Source organism: Stenella coeruleoalba, assembly GCF_951394435.1.
Source record: "Stenella coeruleoalba genome assembly, chromosome: 10".
Lineage (NCBI taxonomy): Eukaryota > Metazoa > Chordata > Mammalia > Artiodactyla > Delphinidae > Stenella > Stenella coeruleoalba.
The window spans coordinates 26,841,300-26,863,840 of NC_137156.1; the positions used below are offsets into that span (position 1 = coordinate 26,841,300).

At 41.8% G+C, this 22,541-nt stretch overlaps 2 protein-coding genes across 4 annotated transcripts in view; both read left to right on the plus strand.

Moving 5' to 3' along the window:
- The first annotated feature begins 1,078 nt into the window (after nt 1-1,078).
- On the plus strand, nt 1,079-7,322 carry IL17F (interleukin 17F). The gene is made up of 3 exons (XM_079934001.1): nt 1,079-1,386; nt 5,517-5,722; nt 6,899-7,322. Exons 1-3 carry the CDS (start codon nt 1,360-1,362, stop codon nt 7,161-7,163), a joined length of 498 nt encoding a protein of 165 aa, XP_079790127.1. The 5' UTR covers nt 1,079-1,359; the 3' UTR covers nt 7,164-7,322.
- Nucleotides 7,323-20,203: 12,881 nt separating this feature from the next.
- PKHD1 (PKHD1 ciliary IPT domain containing fibrocystin/polyductin) overlaps nt 20,204-22,541 on the plus strand; it is a 534,197-nt gene continuing 531,859 nt past the window's right edge. For all 3 annotated transcript variants that reach the window (XM_079935418.1, XM_079935415.1, XM_079935403.1), the window contains exon 1: nt 20,204-20,393. The gene's annotated coding sequence lies outside the window, so the exon portion shown is untranslated. The remainder of the gene's footprint in view (nt 20,394-22,541) is intronic.

Consider the following 22,541-nt stretch of genomic DNA (forward strand, 5'->3'; position numbering starts at 1 on the left):
AGGATGCTGGCAGAGATTACTGGGGGGAACTGAAGTTACCCCAAGTCCATGAAGACCCCAGAGAACCATCCTAAAACATATAAGCAAGTGTGAGGTAGACTAAAGATAAGCACAGAGTAATGAGGGAGGGAACGGTGACTCAAGGAGGTCTTCTTAGGGGGGTTACATTTCTGATTGTCCCAGAAGAGAGGTGTAGAGAAGAATGCACAGGCATGGGGAGGAGAAACACAGGTGAAAGACTCATGATCACAGAAGAATTTTGATCAATCTCGGAGGGGCTTCATGAGCCCAAGAGCTGTTTCCTCTTTATTTCCTACATTTAAAGAAAATGGGGCAAACTTGTTCAAACACGTGATGGAGGAGAGTAACCTCACCCTGCTAGAATGTGCCCTGCCTTATTAACAGAGCATGTGTAATTTTACCTGATCTTAATGGGCATTAAAAAGAGTAAGTTATTGTTATTTCAGAAATGTCTGTGTATCCCTAGGCTATAATGCCCAGCATACAGCAAGTGCTTAATAAATGTTGACCTGAACTGAACTAAGATAAATTAACATTTTTGCAAGTCATTTAAAATTACATATCAGAGCATTTAAAGGTTCTACTTGCTAATCCATTTAGTTTAAAAAATCAAACCATCTTCAGTCAGACACAGCCAAGATAATAGTTGTTTATATGTTGTATAAGTAATGATTATCAATCTATCAAACACTGGTAGGAGTCTAACCATGGGGTTAAAACAGAATTAGTTCAGGGAGACCATGAAACTAACTGCCTGGGATATAATTTCTGAATCTCTCACTGATGCCATTCATTTCTCTGGTTTTGTTTTTTCCATTCATGAAGCGGAGCTAAAGATAGTCCTCTGTTTAATACCGAGCCTCCTCGAAGGATGACTTATCCACTTAAATCTCAGTTTACATTGCATGACTGGAAAGTAGAATGTAAGGTGCGTGACTAGAGTTCTTAGCCATTTTGTGGAAGAACATGAAAGATCATGACAGCAGTTTGTCACTTGGTTCATCTCTGTAGTACATAAGAAAATTTGCTGTAGTGTGAGGACAATGGGGGTGGGAGTGGGGCAGAAGAAGAGGAAGATTTGATTCTTTTTTCATCATCCCTTTTTAGGGTCCCCCTTTGATTCCCCTTCAGGAAGTGGAATAGAAAAAAAAAAAAACACTACATTCGTCAGTAACTCTGGGGCAACCACAAGTTAGACAGTAAGCAGGTCAACTGAAACAAGGACAGAGATTGCTATAAAACCAACAGTGCTCTCGTTGACACCACACGGGCACACAGAAGGCAACACAGCACAGAAAGAGCTTCCTGCACGAAACAGGTGACCAGAGCAAAGTGACAATGACATTCCTGCGTGACGTGGCCGTGGTGAGTAGTCAGGATCATTCTTGTGTTGGTCATCCCTAGGATTTCAGGAAAGCAGATTTATAAGGAATGATGCTAGATAGGGGTCTTTTGGGGGGTCATTTCTTTAAAAAACAGAGCTGACTTTAACGCTGATCCTTGTCTGGTGGAGAAAAAGAAAAAATAACCAGAAATTATAATGGGGTGTAAAACCATAGCTCTTCACCGATGGCTCTGGCATAGTTGGTGTTAGCTTTTGAAGTTCTTGACATCACAAACTGGACATGGTCTCTCTTGTGGCCACCATTGTAGAGTTAAGTTGGCCCTCATCTCATGGGGGAGCTTAGCCAGACTTTTAGGATCTGTACATGTTGATTTTAACCAAGGAAGCTGGGGCCCCAATAGGGGTAATGATTCCCCCAAGATGAGCAGATGACAAGGAGTGCCCTGGATGCAGGGAGTGAAACCACCTGGTGATGCACTTGGACAGCTCCTATGGGAGAGACATTCGACACATCTCTGAGAGCTGATCATTTTTGCATTGTGTCCTTCCTCCTGGAGGAGAGGAAGATGTTAATGTGATGGAAATCTGCATCCCCTGGGTCTAGAATCTCACCTGGCATTCGTCAGGTAAGACCTTCGAAGAATTTAAAATACAGCAGCATGAAAGCAGGGCTTGGGAAACCACTCACCATATTATTGGTTTAAATACTCCTTTTCTTCTCTCTTTTTACAAGCCATGCAACTTAAAAGAGATTGGATTTCATAAGAGGTCATGGCATATGGTGATGATAATACTATGTTATATTCATATATTGTTTTAGAGATGGTAAGAAATGCAGCCAAGTGCAGTAGTTAGGGGGCATGGGCTTTGGAGTCAGACAGACCTGGCCTCACCACTTACCAAGTGTGGGATTTGGGGTAAGTTACTTAGCCTCTCTGTGCATTCTTATTCCTCTTATCTGTACAGAGGAATAATAACACGGTATCTCCCTTATGGAAGGATTAATTGATATCATTGAGAATGACTAAACCTATTCTCTGAAATAGCAGATATATGCAGGCATGGCTTTTAGTTAACTTGGCCATTTTAATATAACAACCAATAAGGATAGAGAAAGCATTCAATAAATTTTTTTTAATTGAAGTAGAGTTGATTTACAATGTTGTATTAGCAACATTGGTATATAGCAAGTGATTCAGTTATATATAAGTGAATAAATAAACCACAATTTCCATTATGGTTTATTACAGGATATTGAATATAGTTCCCTGTGCTATACAGTAGGTCCTTGTTGATTATCTATTTTATATATAGTTGTGTCTATATGTTAATCCCAAACTCCTAATTTATCCCTCACCCACCCCCTTTCCCCTTTGGTAACCGTAAGTTTGTTCTCTATGTCAGTGAGTCTGTTTCTGTTCTGTAAATATGTCCATTTGTATCATATTTTAGATTCCACATATAAATGATATCATATGGTATTTGTCTTTCTCTTTCTGGTTTACTTCACTTAGTATGATAATCTCTAGGTCCATCCATTTTACTGCAAATAGCATTATTTCATTCTTTTTATGGCTTAGTAGTATTCCACTATATATACATACATATATATATATATATACACACACACACACACACACACACACACACACACACACACACACACACCTCATCTTCTTTATCCATTCATCTGCCCATGGACATTTAGGTTGCTTCTATGTCTCAGCTACTGTAAACAGTGCCACTGTGAACATTGGGGTGCATGTATCTTTTCGAATTAGAATGTTAAATATTAATATTAATGATGTCATTATTTTTACCTCTGAGTCTTGCACCAATCCAGGGGAGTGGATTGGGACGACTTTCCCCATTGTGCAGATGAACAACAGCTCAATGAATTTAAGTGATTTAACATCACTGGATACTGTATGCCCAAGAATGAGGACATGAATCTAGGTTTACTGGCTCCAAGTAATATTCTTTTCCTTGAATGGCTCAGAAGCAAGATTTCTGAATTTAAAGCCATTGTGTTTAAACAAATTTGTTGGATAGTTTTGTGTTCTAAAGCCACGTCTATTTTTGGTTTCTTCGAAGAAATCTGTTGTACTGTCAGCAAGAAACATGACAGGGCAAAGGACATTAGAATAGGATTAGAAATTGGAGGTGCAGGCACACAGGACCTCCTCAATACGGTGATAAGGCAAACTCTTATGGGCTAGGAGCTGCCCGGGTTCTGGAGCATGTTCCTACATGGGGTGAGCATGAATCACAGGTGAGTTCAGGAGACAAGTGTTCAGATGTTCTCTTTACGGGAGTTCACAGTGCAGTAAGTAAAAGGTTGAGCTGAGCATGTTGGGAAGCTAAGGACTGTCTTGTCTAAGCAGGCATCCTTTTACTTTTTAAAATGTCATAGTGCTTTGTCTAGACAGAAGTTACGTGAGGGCAAATTCCACATCTTTCCCGTCCACTGTGTATCATTAGGACAATGTAGACTTAACAATAGTACCTATACTGAATACTCTCCACGTCCCAGCCCTGCTCTTCATGCTATATATGGGTCCTACCATTTAATCTCCACATTTGCTGGTGGAGGAAACTGAGTCACAGCTAGTAAGAGTCCTGGAACTGAGTTATGGACCCAGGACTTTTGACTCCAGAGACGGGAAAGAGTTGTTGAATGAATGAATGATTGCAAGAGACAAAAGTAGACACCTGCTGATTATCTGGAGGGAAATCAGCCTCTTTCAGGCTTATCTGGGTCAATCTTGCTTTCAGCTTCTTTTTAGTATCAGCTACATTAGTACAGCACTTGACACCATGACCTTTTTGTTTACTCTTATCATTTCTTGCCTCCAGCACTTGCAAAAGATAAAAAGAAGTTCCTTTAAATCAACATGTCTAAGCACCTTCCCAACCCTAACTCATGGAAGGTGTGAGCCTGAACGACACTGAGCCCTGAGGATGAAAGTAACTCACTTTCAGCCCTGGGTCTGCATTATGTTGAGTATTGGTGATGAGGCTTGTCCATCCCCAGAGAGGGTCGGTGGTCACCGTGGGGTGAGCAAAGCAGGTCGTGAGAAAGGGAAGCTGGAGAGATTTTTAGCTCTTCCTTTATTTTAGTTAGGTCTTCACTGAACGCTTTCTTTGTGTACTCCTGTAATACCAGATAAACAGATATTTCAATGTAAGTATAAAAAATATATTTTCTGGAGCTAAAGAGAAATAGTTTCCATTTCTCTCTTGCGCATCCCTAGTGCCTCTGCTTCCTTCAGTCAGCATGGGTCATTGGAACTCTGCTATAGTTGGTTTTGCATGGTGTTTTTCTTAATGCATTGAGCTTAACTGTGTTGTTAATTTAAATGGATTGTTTTGTTCATGCATTCACTCACCCGCTCTTTCATTCATCCAGAAAGTATTTTGGAACACCTGTTCTATGACATGTTCTCCTGCAGGAACTTACCATCTAATAGGTGTAGATCTGTATGAACACAAATACTGCATGTCCAGACAATAAAGAAGGGCTGCTTGAGTGCTAGATGGTAAAAGCTTTATGAATGAACTACTTTCAGGACAGTTCCTGGAGGAGACGGAGTCCTAGTGGGGCCCTGATGGAAGGGGAGGATTTGGATGGATAGGGGTGGGGCAGTGTATTTCAGGTGGAGGGATGGCTGGGACAAAGAGTTTTGTGGAGGATTCATGGATGTGAGGTTGGAAATTAAAAGCAAGAGTTATCATTTCTTAAGCCCCTATTTTTATTGTAGGTGCTTTACAAAGAACGTTTTATTTAATCTTGGGAATATTATTATGAAGCAAGTGTTATGCTCTGGCTGGAAAGAAGAGAAAGCAGAGGCTCAGTGAGGAGACCAGGTCAGGATTTAAACCCAGATCCCAGATCCTGACATCTGTCTTTCTCCCTGTTCAGGAGCTCTCGGACTGTGGAGGGCTCAATCACCAGGCTAATGAGTTTAGTTCTCAGGTTGGTACACTGGTATCTTATTATGACTGTTCCTGTTGCCAGGTGAGGATCTGAGGTTCAGAGAGGAGCCCTGATCCCATCCCAGGGATGCTGAGTTCAGCTGAAGCATGACCTGTCTCTTGTCAGCAAGTGACACCAGCGTCCCTAACCAGTTCCATTCTCATCTATTTCCAGGTCAAGTCCCTGCTGCTGTTGACATTGGGGCTGACCCTCCTGGGGGAGGTGGCAGGTCGGAAAACCCCCAAAGCTGGGGATCCTGCCCTCTGCCCGCCTCCGGAGGACCACACTGTGAGGGTTGACATCCGCATCCTCAGGCAGAATCAGGGCATTCCCCTCTCACACGGCTTCCAGAACCGCTCCAGCACCCCCTGGGATTACAAGTATGTGCCAAGGAGACTGACCTCCACATTCTTTTGAAAAACATGTTAATTTATTCTAACCATAAGTAGAAAATTTCAAAAATATAGAAAAAATAATAGTCCTTACATTCACTCTGAAAAATGGAAATTCCCCTTTCCCTGGGTGCTCACATTTTCTTGCTATTTTGGGCTAAGTCCTCCTATGTGGTCGAAGGTCTATTTTGCTTCCAAACTCTCATCAACGCTTTGCCCTTTTCTGCTTCATGCAGCCCTGGATTTGGAATTTACAAACTTTCTGTGCTGGAAGAGAGGACTCTTTAAAGCAGCCCACATAATGGTCTCTGCATGGAGATAAGTGGGAACCAGAAAAGTCAGTTCAGAGAGAGCCACTCAGATTGGATTTCAGTCTTCAAGAAGTGTGGAGGAGGCCAGAGTGGAGGAGAAAGGCCAGTTTGGGAAAGGGATGCTAGCTGAGGATGTTCAGGGTACAGACTTGGGATTTTGTCTCACATGGAAGTTCTCGGAATAGGAAGCACTCATTTATATGCTCTAAATATAAGTATGAAAACAGAGCCCGAGGGCCATTAGCAGTGCTTCCAGGGCTGCCCGCACTGCTTGCCTTGGGAAGCCAGAGTGTACGCTTGCCAGCTGGCTTGATTGGCTTTGCTGCCTTTATTCCCCCCGGCAAGGGGGCTATTCAGGGAGAAATTGAAAGAAGGCGTTGGATTCACCAACCCCCCGGGGCTTTGGTTTTCTTTCGCAAGCAGCAGGCTTTGTAGACTGTGTACTGGGGGACCTCCTAGTGATGTTCAGCCTCTAACCAAAGGATGAATGATGATTATAATAATAAAAAGGAAAAGGAAAATGAACTAAAAGATCTAACATGTATGGAATGCCAACGTTTTACGGTGTGGCGTTTCATACGCATTTGTATCACCGAGTGTTGGTAACAATCCCACAGGAAACGAACCCCCATTTTAAAGTTGAGGGAACTGAGGCCTAAGGAGTGTAGCACCCGCCACGGGCCTGCGTCTGAGTCCAGGTTGTCTGCTCCGCGCCTGCGCTGCCGCCCTGAGTTGCACGGCACCGCCTCCCTGCAAGTGGGCGCCCAGTGCCGCGGGGCCCCCATCCTTTGTGCATCTTTCCCCGTCTCCCACCCCCGGTCTCACCATCGGCTTCTCCCTGCTCCTCCTGCAGCGTCACCCGGGACCCCCACCGATACCCCTCCGAGATCGCAGAGGCCCGGTGCAGGCACACGGGCTGCATCAACGCCGAGGGGAAGGAAGACAGCTCCATGAACTCCGTCCCCATCCAGCAAGAGTTCCTGGTCCTCCGGAGGGAGTCCCAGGGTTGCTCTCGCTCCTTCCGGCTGGAGAAGGTGCGGGTGACTGTTGGTTGCACCTGTGTCACCCCCATCGTCCGCTACGTGCGTGGCTTGAGGGCCGCAGATCAGCTCAGCTGAAGAAGATGTAGAAACGCCCCTCTTTACCCAGCACTTTGCCATGAGTCCTGTGTGGTTCCCAATTCTCTCCACTTCCCAGGTCTCTTCATAAGATCTGCATGGGACTCTCAAAGCTCTGTATTAGATAGAGTAACTTTCTGGGGCTTCAGAATCTTTATACGGTCCTGAGATGTTCCAATGTCCCACCCCGCTGAAAATAGATGGAAGAGAATGCAGGACCCTCACCTACTCTGCTTATGTGCTATCATGACCACCTCCCAGCCATGCCGTCATTGGATGGGGGCCCTGTTGGTAAAATGGGCTTCTGCTCCACAAAAGGCAACAAATAAAATAAGCACAATGTAAGAGTGTGGGAGGGTCTGTGCAGGATGGGGTGGGCGGGAAGAATGGAGATAAGGATCCAGCACCTGTTTATTAAGCATTTGCTAAATATAGATGAGGTTGGCCTGATATTTATACCTCTAGGGAAACTGTTCATGTATTTATGATATATTGATTATATGAAATTGTAGGAGAAAAATTAATATATCAAGTACTAATACAATAAAGTATTGATGATTGAAAAATTAGTTGTTTGTTTCCAGTCTCAGCTTGTACTCACGAACCTTGTGGACCTGAAAACTATGAAATTCTATACACCTGTCATCTGTTTTTTCGTATTTCATCAGAGTGCTAGTGTCAGAATTATTATTATTATTATTTGTGTGTGATCTTGGTGATATTAGCTTTTCCCCCCAGCTTTCTTGAGACATAATTGATAAATAACATGGTGTAAGTTTAAGTGATAACAATGTAATGATTTGATACATGTATATATGGTGAAATTATTACCACAATAAGGTTCCTTAACACCTCCATGCCTTCACATAGTTCCTTTTTGTGTGTGTGTGATAAGAACATTCAAGATGTACCCTTTTAGCAGATTTCAGGAATACAATACAGTATTGTTAATTACAGTCACCAGGCTGTACGTTAGATCCCCAGAGCTTATTAATCTTATAAATGAAAGTGTGTCCCTTTCATCCAACATCTCCCCATTCCCCCACACCCTGCCCCTGGCAACCAGCAATCTCCTCTCTGTTTCCATGTCTTGGAGAGTTCCTCTATTATTAATGGTTCTTGGGGGTTAGGAGGAGAGTTTAAAGAAAATGGTGCAAACAGGGCTCGTGTTCCCTATGACTCTTTACTGCTCTGTCTTCCTGGCTATATTATTTTACAACGTGAACATCTACTGGCCACTGTGGTAGCTACTGGAGACACGAAGAAAAGTAACAAATGCACATGGCGGGGGCCATGGTCTTGGTAGTGGCCGCCTGCAGACCCCCTGGTCACTAGGGCCATGGCAGTCACTCTGCATCTGGAATCACTAGTGGACTTTCATGAATCTCTTGTGCTTCTTGAGGACACAGGGCCTTCCAGATTTTGGTCTCCCTACCACTCAGAGGCTCACTGGTCCCTCTCTCGCCCAGATGCACCACATTTTCTCCTTCACTGCTATACTACCGCTCAAGGCACATCTGTGTTCTGCTGCCTTTCAGTTCCGGACAGGGGATGGGGCATCAGTTCTCACTCCCACCTGCAACTTGGCTTGAGCATGGGCAGCGGGCAGGAGCCTGGCACCCATTTTTAACTCTTTAGTGGGGGCAACTTTTACCTAGTCTGTAGGTGAGGGTGGGGATGGAGGAGCTGGTAAGTGGGCTCTTCTCTTTGCTTCAGAGTCTTTCACTTATGGTATAAACATTGACGTTGGTACTTAAAATGCTCAGCCTCTTGGAATCTAAAAACCATTTTCTCTCATAGTTATCAGCTTTGTAAGTTGGCTGTGAATCCCATAAGTCCATACTGGTGCAGAAATCTGGGCAATGAATCTTCCTTTCCCTGTTCATTTTGGCAGTAATAGCTTTACCCTGAAGGTAGTACAAACGAAAAGCCTCAATCTGAGTGGTGAGAGAAGTATAGAGGTGAAGGACATTGCAGAGGAATAATTGTGCCTCTGAATGTATCAAGATATTATCTTGTTACATGTGGTCACATGTAATTTCAAAACGATGTGCTAAGTACTATGATCAAGGTCTGAGATTTAAAGAAGACGCAGCGGATGATAGCTCACCAGGCAATTTCAGAAAGGAGATGACTTTTGCACTGGATTAAATAAGAGTTGCTCTAGAGGAAAATGACGGAAGGATATTCCTAGCAAAGGGAACAGTATAAACAAAAGTGCAGAGGCACAAAAAAGCTTGGTGTGTTAAGGGAACAGCATATGCTTGGGATAATGTGGACACGGGGACACAGTGGAGGATACATAATAAATATTTCTTGAGAGAACGATTGAAAACATGAGTGAATGAATGAACATGGCAGTAGGCAAAGGACAGTAGGCAGAGGGCCCCCTCGTGGATGGTTTTGTATGCTCCATTACAGATGTTATAAGAGCACAGCTGTATTTCATAAGAGAATTTTGGTGGTAAGTGTATAAAAGGGATGGAAACCAGAAGGCCGGTTACAAGGTCAGAGGGAAGGCAATTTCTCCTGTGGTAGATACACGTAGTTAGAGCTGGAGGGGCGCCTGTAGATCACCTGTCAACCTTTTTTATTTGCAGATGAGGCCAGATGAATTAGATGGCTTGCTCAAGGTCACTTGGGTAGTTAGTGACATAAGCAGGTTCACTGACTCCAAGTTCGTGACTTTTCATGTTGGTTCTATAGCGTTTCCAATAAGGATTCTGGGAGCCCTGACGAAGGACCACCCCAGCCCACATCTCCAGGTACATTGTACATGGCGCCCCCTGGAGCCTGGAGCCCTGAGTTACAGCTTCCCTCCACGGTTGGCTGCTGTTCAGGAAATTGCAGGTCTTCTCCCACTCACAGAGTGGCACACTGCGTCAGTTTGTCCCCAGATTCCCTAAGCATAGGTGCCTAGGGAATGATGGCTCCCTCCTGGGGGACCTGGCAGCCACCTAAGACCCTCCTGTGCTCCTTAGCTTTGCGCCCAGCTTTCTGGGACTTGGAGGTGTCTTGTTTTGCCTGTAGGAGAAGTGGTCAAGTTGAATGGTTCAGGCGTCCAAATCCAATCACCATATAGTGTGTGGAGAGAGGAACTTTTCTTTCCACATGGCAGCTTGAAAGCATATAGAATTTTCTTTTGATATCCAGTTCATACTTACGAAGTCTTGGCTGAGGGGAAAAACACGTTCTCAACCTCTCTCTTTCTCTCTCCCTCTCTCTTCCTCCCCAAACATGGATAGAATTCACCTATATTTATGACGTCACATGGGAGAAGTTTCGCTTGTAATTTACAGTGAGGAAAACGGTTATGAAATTGGTTTGTCTTTTTTTCTAATAGGAGAGGTAGAAAAAATGCGTTTAATATTTAGACAGCTCTTGATTTTGAATCTTGGTTCTACTATTTTCTGGTTGTATAAATTTAGGCCAATTAGTGGTTCTGAGACTCAGTTTCCTCATGTGTTAAGTGGGGATAATAGCTATTTTAAAGAGTAGTGTAATATAATCGAAACAAAAAACGTAAAAGACAATTGAGTACCCAGGAAATGGTAGGCACCTAGTTACCGGTAGTCATTACCCCAAGAGGCACAGAACTTATGTTTCCCATTTTGCTTGGCCCCAGGAAACTCACAACCAACTTTTATGCTTAAACACCACAGTTATAATATTCCTCGTGGTTATTAAATGTATACTATTTACTCTCTGTGTACACATGTATTCAATATATAATTTAAGGTAGTTTAAACAAATGATCTATATATTGTTAGTATGTTATTATTATAAAGATGGTTTGTTTAAACACCTTAAATTAAGTTGAAAAGAGTAGAGGAAGCTATAGATTTTTTCTTTCAGTTTTATTGCGATAGAATTGACATATAGCACTGTATAAGTTTAAGGTGTACAGCATAAAGATTTGATTTACATACACCACGAAGTGATTATCACAGTAAGTTTAGTGAACATCCATCATCTCAGATAGATACAAAGCTAAAGGAATAGAAAAATAATTGTGTGTGATAAAAAATTTTAGGATTTAAGGGCTTCCCTGGTGGCGCAGTGGTTAAGAATCCACCTGCCAATGCAGGGGACACGGGTTCGAGCTCTGGACCAGGAAGATCCCACATGCCGCGGAGCAACTAAGCCCGTGCGCCACAACTACTGAGCCTGTGCTCTAGAGCCAATGAGCCACATCTGCTGAGCCTGTGTGCTGCAACTACTGAAGCCTGCATGCCTACAGCCCATGCTCTGCAACAAGAGAAGCCACGACAATGAGAAGCCCGTGCACTGCAACTAAGAGTAGCCCCCGCTCACCGCAACTAGAGAAAGCCCACACGCAGCAACAGAGACCCAACACAGCCAAAAAATAAATAAATAAAATAAATAAATTTTTTTTAAAAATTAGGATTTATTCTCTTAATAACTTTCATATATAGCATACAGCAGTGTTAATTATACTTATCACATTGTACATCACATCCCTAGTACTTATTTGTCTTATAACTGGAAGTTTATACCTTTTGACTACCATCCAGTTCCCACCCTCTCCCCCGCCTCCTGGTAACTGCAAATCTGATCTCTTTCTCCATGGAGGAAGCTATAGATTTAATACATTAAAAAAATTCCCCTTTGTCCCAAATGTACTTTGTAGCCTATTCCACAGATACAAAGCATTTTGGTTCAGTAAGTTGTGGAAAGGGTACCTGTTCAGCCTGACTCCCCTCAGGTTACAAAGGAGCACACATTTTCTCAAACACTGAGACATCATTTTTTTTTTTTTTTTTGGCACCCTCTTTGGTGCCAAGGAAAGAATCTTTGGAAAAAAGGTAGCTTCTGAAGCTGACGAGCTCTAAGCCTTGCTTGTGCATCTCCAAGTGTCATAACAGACTACAAAAACATTCCTTCTTCCCTAAAGAGTACCCAGGAAAACAGAATCCCTCCAGTCAGTGAGAGATCAGGTGTGGGGTAGTGGGGAGAAGCGCTTATCCCTTATATCTGTGAATCTGAAAATCAGGGGGGTTGTACTTACCAAGTCATAATTCTGCATCTTCTTATGTTTGTGATAGGATTTAATGGTATTTGTAACGGAATCTTACTTTTCGTATCTGGAGTATTAATATGACCCAGGAAGCTAAACCCAATAACAATTCTATCGAGGGTTGTTAAAAAGAATGAAAATGATAACAATGACAGCAGCTTGTATACATTGAGTGTTGGCTGTGTGTGTCAGCCACTGTGCTGTTTTACACGCACCTTAGTCCTCACAACAGTGGTGTGAGTTTGGAAATATTATTATCCTCGTTTTACAGATGAGGGAACTGTGGAATTAAATACTTACCCAAGGTCACAAGAGCTAGTAAAATATTAGCCTCAAGGTTTAAACTCCGGTATCTTGGACAACAGATCGGATCTCCTATTGCCTGATCATCTAATCAGTTTATCTGGGTAAACTTCGGTAAGTGTATTAATATTTCTTCACTGGAATCTTTTCCTATCTGGAAATGAAGACTGATTAACATGCTTCTTACATAGGTCACTGGAGGGTCTCACGATTAACCCTTGATCTACAAATAGCACTTCTTGATGTCCTTCTAGAAACACACCTCTGTTTGCTAGTAGCAGGTGTGTGACCTTGGTCTTGTAATTTTATAACAGGGGCTGTGTGAAATGTATGCTTTAAAAATTGTGACCTACTGCTGGCACACTAGCAGCTACTTACCCGTGCTGATTTTGAGAATTTTGCTCAGTAGTGAAGAGAAAATATTTCAAAACTAAAAAGAAAAAAAAGAGCACGAAGACTTCTTACCTGCAAAATGTTCATCTCTTCTTTTAAGTTGTATGAGCATCATAGCAATATCGGAAACCACACCATAATGACTAAGCATGTAGGTGTTGCAGCCAAATGCCAGCTCTGACACTTACTGGCTGCACCAATTACTAATAATCTTGGGCAAGTCACCTAACCTCTCTGTGTTCCTCTTTTCTCAGTTGTAAAATGGGGATGATCACCGTGCCTACTTCACAGGATTGTTGAGAGGCTAGAATAAGATAATATATATAAGGTGCTTAGCATAGTACCTGGCATGTGTTGTCTGGTGTGTTATTAAGAAAGGGAAAAACCATCCATTATCCCACAATAACAACATATCACTTTTTTTCTCGAAGTATAGTTATTTACTATATTGTGTTAGTTTCAGGTATATAGCAAAGTGATTAAGATATATATATATATATATATATATATATATATATATATATATATATATATATATATATATTCTTTTTCAGGTTCTTTTCCATTATAGGTTATTACAAGATATTGAATATATTTCCTTGTGCTATACAGTAAGTCTTTGTGGTTTATCTATTTTATATAAGTAGTGTATAGCTGTTAATTCCATACTCCTAATTTATTCCTCCTCCTGCCCCAACTTATAAGATTTTTTTTGTTGTTTTTTTTTTACATCTTTATTGGTGTATAATTGCTTTACAATGGTGTGTTAGTTTCTGCTTTATAACAAAGTGAATCAGTTATACATATACATATGTCCCCATATCTCTTCCCTCTTGCGTCTCCCTCCCTCCCACCCTCCCTATCCCACCTCTCTAGGTGGTCACAAAGCACCGAGCTGATCTCCCTGTGCTACGCGGCTGCTTCCCACTAGCTATCTACCTTACATTTGGTAGTGTATATATATGTCCATGCCTCTCTCTCGTTTTGTCACAGCTTACGCTTCCCCCTCCCCATATCCTCAAGTCCATTCTCTAGTAGGTCTGTGTCTCTATTCCTGTCTTACCCCTAGGTTCTTCATGACATTTATTTTTTCTTAAATTCCATATATATGTGTTAGCATACGGTATTCGTCTTTCTCTTTCTGACTTACTTCATTCTGTATGACAGACTCTAGGTCTATCCACCTCATTACAAATAGCTCAATTTCGTTTCTTTTTATGACTGAGTAATAGTCCATTGTATATATGTGCCACATCTTTATCCATTCATCCGATGATGGACACTTAGGTTGTTTCCATCTCCGGGCTATTGTAAATGGAGCTGCAATGAACATTTTGGTACATGACTCTTTTTGAATTATGGTTTTCTCAGGGTATATGCCCAGTAGTGGGATTGCTGGGTCATATGGTAGTTCTATTTGTAGTTTTATAAGGAACCTCCATACTGTTCTCCACAGTGGCTGTATCAATTTACATTCGCACCAACAGTGCAAGAGGGTTCCCTTTTCTCCACACCCTCTGCAGCATTTATTCTTTCTAGATTTTTTGATGATGGCCATTCTGACTGGTGTGAGAGGATATCTCATTGTAGTTTTAATTTGCATTTCTCTAATGATTAATGAAGTTGAGCATTCTTTCATGTGTTTGTTGGCAGTCTGTATATCTTCTTTGGAGAAATGTCTATTTAGGTCTTCTGCCCATTTTTGGATTGGGTTGTTTGTTTTTTTGGTATTGAGCTGCATGAGCTGCTTATAAACTTTGGAGATTAATCCTTTGTCAGTTGCTTCATTTGCAAATATTTTCTCCCATTCTGAGGGTTGTCTTTTGGTCTTGTTTATGGTTTCCTTTGCTGTGCAAAAGGTTTGAAGTTTCATTAGGTCCCATTTGTTTATTTTGGTTTTTATTTCCATTTCTCTGGGAGGTGGGTCAGAAAGGATCTTCCTGTGATTTATGTCATAGAGTGTTCTGCCTATGTTTTCCTCTAAGAGTTTGATAGTTTCTGGCCTTACATTTAGGTCTTTAATCCATTTTGAGCTTATTTTTGTGTGTGGTGTTAGGGAGTGATCTAATCTCATATTTTACATGTACCTGTCCAGTTTTCCCAGCAGCACTTATTGAAGAGGCTGTCCTTTCTCCATTGTACATTCCTGCCTCCTCTATCAAAGATAAGGTGACCATATGTGTGTGGGTTTATCTCTGGGCTTTCTATCCTGTCCCATTGATCTATATTTCTGTTTTTGTGCCAGTACCATACTAATCTTGATTACTGTAGCTTTGTAGTATAGTCTGAAGTCAGGGAGCCTGATTCCTCCACCTCCGTTTTTTGTTTTCAAGATTGCTTTGGCTATTCGGGGTCTTTTGTGTTTCCATACAAATTGTGAAATTTTTTGTTCTAGTTTTGTGAAAAATACCAGTGGTAGTTTGATAGGGATTGCATTGAATCTGTAGATTGCTTTGAGTAGTAGAGTCATTTTCACAATGTTGATTCTTCCAATCCAAAAACATGGTATATCTCTCCATCTATTTGTATCATCTTTAATTTCCCTCATCAGTGTCTTATAATTTTTTGCATACAGTTCTTCTGTCTCCTTAGGTAGGTTTATTCCTAGATATTTTATTCTTTTTGTTGCAATGGTAAATGGGAGTGTTTTCTTTATTTCACTTTCAGATTTTTCATCATTCGTGTATAGGAATGCCAGAGATTTCTGTGCATTAATGTTGTATCCTGCTACTTTACCAAATTCATTGATTAGCTCTAGTACTTTTCTGGTAGCATCTTTAGGATTCTCTATGTATAGTATCATGTCATCTGCAAACAGTGACAGCTTTATTTCTTCTTTTCTGATTTGGATTCCTTTTATTTCCTTTTCTTCTCTGATTGCTGTGGCTAAAACTTCCAAAACTATGTTGAATAATAGTGGTGAGAGTGGGCAACCTTGTCTTGTTCCTGATTTTAGTGGAAATGCTTTCAGTTTTTCACCACTGAGGACAATGTTGGCTGTGGGTTTGTCATATATGGCCTTTATTATATTGAGGAAAGTTCCCTCTACGTCTACTTTCTGCAGGGTTTTTATCATAAATGGGTGTTGAATTTTGTTGAAAGTTTTCTCTGCATCTATTGAGATGTTCATATGGTTTTTCTCCTTCAATTTGTTAATATGGTTTATCACTTTGTTTTGCATATATTGAAGAATCCTTGCATTCCTGGAATAAACCCCACTTGATCATGGTGTATGATCCTTTTAATGTGCTGTTGGATTCTGTTTGCTAGTATTTTGTTGAGGATTTTTGCATCAATGTTCATCAGTGATATTGGCCTGTAGTTTTCTTTCTTTGTGACATCCTTGTCTGGTTTTGGTATCAAGGTGATGGTGGCCTCATAGAATGAGTTTGGGAGTGTTCCTCCCTCTGCTATATTTTGGAAGAGTTTGAGAAGGATAGGTGTTAGCTCTTCTCTAAATGTTTGATAGAATTCGCCTGTGAAGCCATCTGGTCCTGGGCTTTTCTTTGTTGGAAGATTTTTAATCACAGTTTCAATTTCAGTGCTTGTGATTGGTCTGTTCATATTTTCTATTTCTTCCTGATTCAGTCTTGGCAGGTTGTGCATTTCTAAGAATTTGTCCATTTCTGCCAGGTTGTCCATTTTATTGGCATAGTTGCTTGTAGTAATCTCTCATGATCTTTTGTATTTCTCCAGTGTCAGTTGTTACTTCTCCTTTTTCATTTCTAATTCTATTGATTTGAGTCTTCTCCCTTTTTTCCTTGATGAGTCTGGCTAATGGTTTATCAATTTTATTTATCTTCTCAAAGAAGCAGCTTTTAGTTTTATTGATCTTTGCTATCATTTTCTTCATTTCTTTTTCATTTATTTCTGATCTGATTTTTATGATTTCTTTCCTTCTGCTAACTTTGGGGTTTTTTTGTTCTTCTTTCTCTAATTGCTTTAGGTGCAAGGTTAGGTTGTTTATTCGAGATGTTTCCTGTTTCTTAAGGTAGGATTGTATTGCTATAAACTTCCCTCTTAGAACTGCTTTTGCTGCATGCCATAGGTTTTGGGGCATCATGTCTCCATTGTCATTTGTTTCTAGGTATTTTTTTATTTCCTCTTTGATTTCTTCAGTGATCACTTCGTTATTAAGTAGTGTATTGTTTAGCCTCCATATGTTTGTATTTTTTACAGATCTCTTCCTGTAATTGATATCTAGTCTCATAGCATTGTGGTCAGAAAAGATACTTGAAACAATTTCAATTTTCTTAAATTTACCAAGGCTTGATTTGTGACCCAAGATGATCTATCCTGGAGAATGTTCCATGAGCACTTGAGAAAAATGTGTATTCTGTTGTTTTTGGATGGAATGTCCTATAAATATCAATTAAGTCCATCTTGTTTAAGGTATCATTTAAAGCTTGTGTTTCCTTATTTATTTTCATTTTGGATGATCTGTCCATGGGTGAAAGTGGGGTGTTAAAGTCCCCTACTATGTATGTGTTACTGTCGATTTCCCCTTTTATGGCTGTTAGTATTTGCCTTATGTATTGAGGTGCTCCTATGTTGGGTGCATAAATATTTACAATTGTTATATCTTCTTCTTGGATCGATCCCTTGATCATTATGTAGTGTCCTTCTTTGTCTCTTGTAATAGTCTTCATTTTATTTTAAAGTCTATTTTGTATGATATGAGAATTGCTACTCCAGCTTTCTTTTGGTTTCCATTTGCATGAAATATCTTTTTCCATCCCCTTACTTTCAGTCTGTATGTGTCTCTAGGTCTGAAGTGGGTCTCTTGTAGACAGCAAATATATGGTCTTGTTTTTGTATCCATTCAGCCAGTCTGTGTCTTTTGGTGGGAGCATTTAGTCCATTTACATTTAAGGTAATTATTGATATGTATGTTCCTATTCCCATTTTCTTAATTGCTTTGGGTTCGTTATTGTAGGTCTTTTCCTTCTCGTGTTTCTTGCCTAGAGAAGTTCCTTTAGCAGTTGTTGTAAAGCTGGTTTGGTGGTGCTGAACTCTCTCAGCTCTTGCTTGTCTGTAAAGGTTTTAATTTCTCCATCAAATCCGAATGAGATCCTTGTTGGGTAGAGTAATCTTGGTTGCAGGTTTTTCTCCTTCATCACTTTAAATATGTCCTGCCAGTCCCTTCTGGCTTGCAGAGTTTCTGCTGAAAGATCAGCTGTTAACCTTATGGGGATTCCCTTGTGTGTTATTTGTTGTTTTTCCCTTGCTGCTTTTACTATGTTTTCTTTGTATTTAATTTTTGACAGTTTGATTAATATGTGTCTTGGCGTATTTCTCCTTGGATTTATCCTGTATGGGACTCTCTGTGCTTCCTGGACTTGATTAACTATTTCCTTTCCCATATTAGGGAAGTTTTCAACTATAATCTCTTCAAATATTTTCTCAGTCCCTTTCTTTTTCTCTTCTTCTTCTGGAACCCCTATAATTCGAATGTTGGTGCACTTAATGTTGTCCCAGTGGTCTCTGAGACTGTCCTCAGTTCTTTTCATTCTTTTTTCTTTATTCTGCTCTGCAGTAGTTACTTCCACTATTTTATCTCCCAGGTCACTTATCCATTCTTCTGCCTCAGTTATTCTGCTATTGATCCCATCTAGAGTGTTTTTAAATTCATTTATTGTGTTGTTCATCATTGTTTGTTTCATCTTTAGTTCTTCTAGGTCCCTGTTAAATGTTTCTTGCATTTTGTCTATTCTATTTCCAAGATTTTGGATCATCTTTACTATCATTATTCTGAATTCTTTTTCAGGTATACTGCCTATTTCCTCTTCATTTGTTTGGTCTGGTGGGTTTTTATCTTGCTCCTTCATCTGCTGTATGTTTTTCTGTCTTCTCATTTTGCTTATCTTACTGTTTTTGGGGCTTTCCTTTTTGCAGTCTGCAGGTTCGTAGTTCCCGTTGTTTTTGGTGTCTGTCCCCAGTGGCTAAGGTTGGTTCAGTGGGTTGTGTAGGCTTCCTGGTGGAGGGGACTAGTGCCTGTGTTCTGGTGGATGAGGTTGGATCGTGTCTTTCTGGTGGGCAGGTCCGCGTCTGGTGGTGTGTTTTGGGGTGTCTGTGGACTTATTATGATTTTAGGCAGCCTCTCTGCTAATGGGTGGGGTTGTGTTCCTGTCTTGCTAGTTGTTTGGCATAGGATGTCCAGCACTGTAGCTTGCTGGTTGTTGAGTGAAGCTGGGTGCTGGTGTTGAGATGGAGATCTCTGGGAGATTTTCGCCATTTGATATTATGTGGAGCTGGGAGGTCTCTTGTGGGCCAGTGTCCTGAAGTTGGCTTTCCCACCTCAGAGGCACAGCACGGACTCCTGACTGCAGCACCAAGAGCCTTTCATCCACACGGCTCAGAATAAAAGGGAGAAAAAGTAGAAAGAAAGAATTAGTAGAAGTAGAAAGAAAGAAAGAAAGAAGGGAGGGAGGGAGGGAGGAAGGAAGGAAGGAGGGAAGGAAGGAAAAAAGAAAGAAAGAAAATAAAGTAAAATAAAATAAAGTAAGATAAAATATAATAAAGTTATTAAAATAAAAAAATAATTATTAAGAAAAAAGAAAAAAACGGATGGATAGAACCCTAGGACAAATGGTGGAAGCAAAGCTATACAGTCATAATCTCTCACAGAAGCATACACATACACACTCACAAAAAGAGGAAAAGGGGAAAAAAATCATAAATCTTGCTCTCAAAGCCCACCTCCTCAATTTGGAATGATTAATTGTCTATTCATGTATTCCACAGATGCAGGTACATCAAGTTGATTGTGGAGCTTTAATCCGCTGCTCCTGAGGCTGCTGGGAGAGATTTCCCTTTCTCTTCTTTGTTCTCACAGCTCCCGGGGCTCAGCTTTGGATTTGGCCCCGCCTCTGCGTGTAGGTCGCCGGAGGGCGTCTGTTCTTCGCTCATACAGTACGGGGTTAAAGGAGCCGCCGGGGGGGGGGGGGGGGGGGGGGGGGAGGGGCACGGAGTGCTGGGCGGGCCTGCGGCGGCAGAGGCCGGCGTGACGTTGCACGAGCCTGAGGCACGAGCCTGAGGCGCGCCGTGCGTTCTCCCGGGGGAGTTGTCCCTGGGTCCCGAGACCCTGGCAGTGGCGGGCTGCACAAGCTCCCCGGAAGCGGGGTGTGTATAGTAACTTGTGCTCACACACAGGCTTCTTGTTGGCAGCAGCAGCAGCCTTAGCGTCTCAGGCCCGTCTCTGGGGTCCGCGCTTTTAGCCGCAGCTCGCGCCCGTCTCTGGAGCTCCTTTAGGCAGCGCTCTGAATCCCCTCTCCTCGCGCACCAGGAAACAAAGAGAGAAGAAAAAGTCTTTTGCTTCTTCGGCAGGTCCAGACTTTTCCCCGGACTCCCTCCCGGCTAGCCGTGGCGCGCTAACCCCCTGCAGGCTGTGTTCACGCCGCCAACACCAGTCCTCTCCCGGCGCTCCGACCGAAGCCCAAGCCTCAGCTCCTATCCCCGCCCGCCCGGGTGGGTGAGCAGACAAGCCTCTCGGGAGGGTGAGTGCCGGTCGGCCCTGATCCTCTGGGCGGGAATCTCTCCGCTTTCCCCTCCGCACCCCTGTTGCTGCACTCTCCTCCGCCCGCGAAGGGGCTTCCTAGTGTGTGGAAACGTTTCCTCCTTCACGGCTCCCTCCCACTGGTGCAGGTCCCGTCCCTATTCTTTTGTCTCTGTTTTTTCTTTTTTTTCTTTTGCCCTACCCAGGTACGTGGGGAGTTTCTTGCCTTTTGGGAGGTCTGAGGTCTTCTGCCAGCGTTCAGTAGGTGTTCTGTAGGAGTTGTTCCACGTGTAGATGTATTTCTGGTGTATCTGTGGGGAGGAAGGTGATCCCCGCGTCTTACTCTTCCGCCATCTTCCCGGAAGCCCCCCAACTCATAAGTTTGTTTTCTATGTCTGTGAGTCTGTTTTCATTTTGTAAACAACTTCATCTGTTCACCTAGATTAATATTTTGCTTTCTTTTCTGCTCATACATCTCACAGATACATGCTTCATATAAGGCTGTAACTGCAACATATGTGTGATCTATAGTTTTTACTTAATGTTATATTTTATACATTTTCTGTTTCCATATGGTTCACAATGATTTTTAGTGGCTACATACTACTCTTTCAAGTTGACAAATCAGAATTTGTTTGGGTATTTCCTTATTTGTGAACCTTTAACTAGTTTTGCTTAGAAAAATTAGATAATGCTTATACCTGTTTTAATTACTTTTTTTTTTTTTTTGCTGTACGCGGGCCTCTCACTGTTGTGGCCTCTCCCATTGCGGAGCGCAGGCTCAGCGGCCATGGCTCACGGGCCCAGCCGCTCCGCGGCATGTGGGAACTTCCCGGACTGGAGCACGAACCCGTGTCCCCTGCATTGACAGGCGGACTCTCAACCACTGCGCCATCAGGGAAGCCCTGTTTTAATAACTTTTTAATGTGATATGTACACTACAGACAGAAGAGTGTACGTCTTTATATATGTATAGCTGCCTTCCATGTTAAAATTCTATGTGCGTTCTCTCTGTTCTCTCAGAGACTTCCTACTCCACTAGCTTACCTCTGTGGTTTCCTTACATGCTGTCTGTAGGTGACATACCACAGCCCTTTGCATGGCCTGAAGGCAAGGATCAGATCTTGTTTGTGGTGGTAACAACACCAGAAGCCATGTAACCATTTCCCACAACCATGGTCTCGTGATTTTGACAGAAAACAGATCTGGGAGGCACAGCTCTGGATGGGCTGTGAGTGCTGAAGCTGGAGTGGGGTCTGTGTGTGATGAGCCTCCCTGGAAGGGACACGCTATTCATGAAAAATTCTGAAAATACTAATCCATGAGGCAAGAGTTTCCCAGGTTCCTAAGAGACCTCTAAGAGAAAAAAGACCCAGATTTCCCACAGACCACTTGTCAAACGCCTGACTGCCTTCTGTGGTTACCTCAAACCTCAAGTGAGGTCCATTAAGAAAGCCACTTGCTTTTGACTGTGTCTGCATGTGGGATGCCAAACTTCTGGTGACTGTATTTGAAAACACATAGACATTGAATTAAGTATAAAAGCAAACAACTCTTTTCTCTTTCTATGTTGCTTAGCTTTGTGAAATCCACTAAGTACTATGATTTGGGTTTGAGAATTTAGATGAATTGAAGTTCTTGTCATATGAGAATGAATTTTACTAGGTACGGCCACTGTATGGCGGTTTCGCAAAAAAACTAAAAATAAAACTACCATATGACCCAAGAATTGTACTCCTGAGTATATAGCCGAAAAATCCAAAAACTAATTCAAAAAGATACATGCACCCCAATGTTCATAGCAGCATTATTTACAATTGCCAACATATAGAAGCAACTTAAGTGTCCATCATCAGATGAATGGATAAAGAAGAGGTGGTATATGTATGTACACACACACACACACACACACACACACACACACACACACACACAATGGAATATTACTCAGCCATAAAAAAGAATGAAATCTTGCCATTTGCAGCAACATGGCTGGACTTGGAGGACATCATGCTAAGTGAAATAAGTCAGACAGAGAGAGACAAATACTGTATGAGATCACATATATGTGGAATCTAAAAAATACAACAAACCAGTGAATATAACAGAAAAGAAGCAGTCTCACAGATACAGAGAAAAAACTAGTGGT

Bases quoted from the DNA above. Each gene is read 5' to 3' on its own strand.
- IL17F (XM_079934001.1), top strand. From the start codon at position 1,360: ATGACATTCCTGCGTGACGTGGCCGTG. The intron at 1,387-5,516 runs GTGAGTAGTCAG...ATCTATTTCCAG, and splicing joins TCCTGCGTGACGTGGCCGTG to GTCAAGTCCCTGCTGCTGTT. The intron at 5,723-6,898 runs GTATGTGCCAAG...CTCCTCCTGCAG, and splicing joins AGCACCCCCTGGGATTACAA to CGTCACCCGGGACCCCCACC.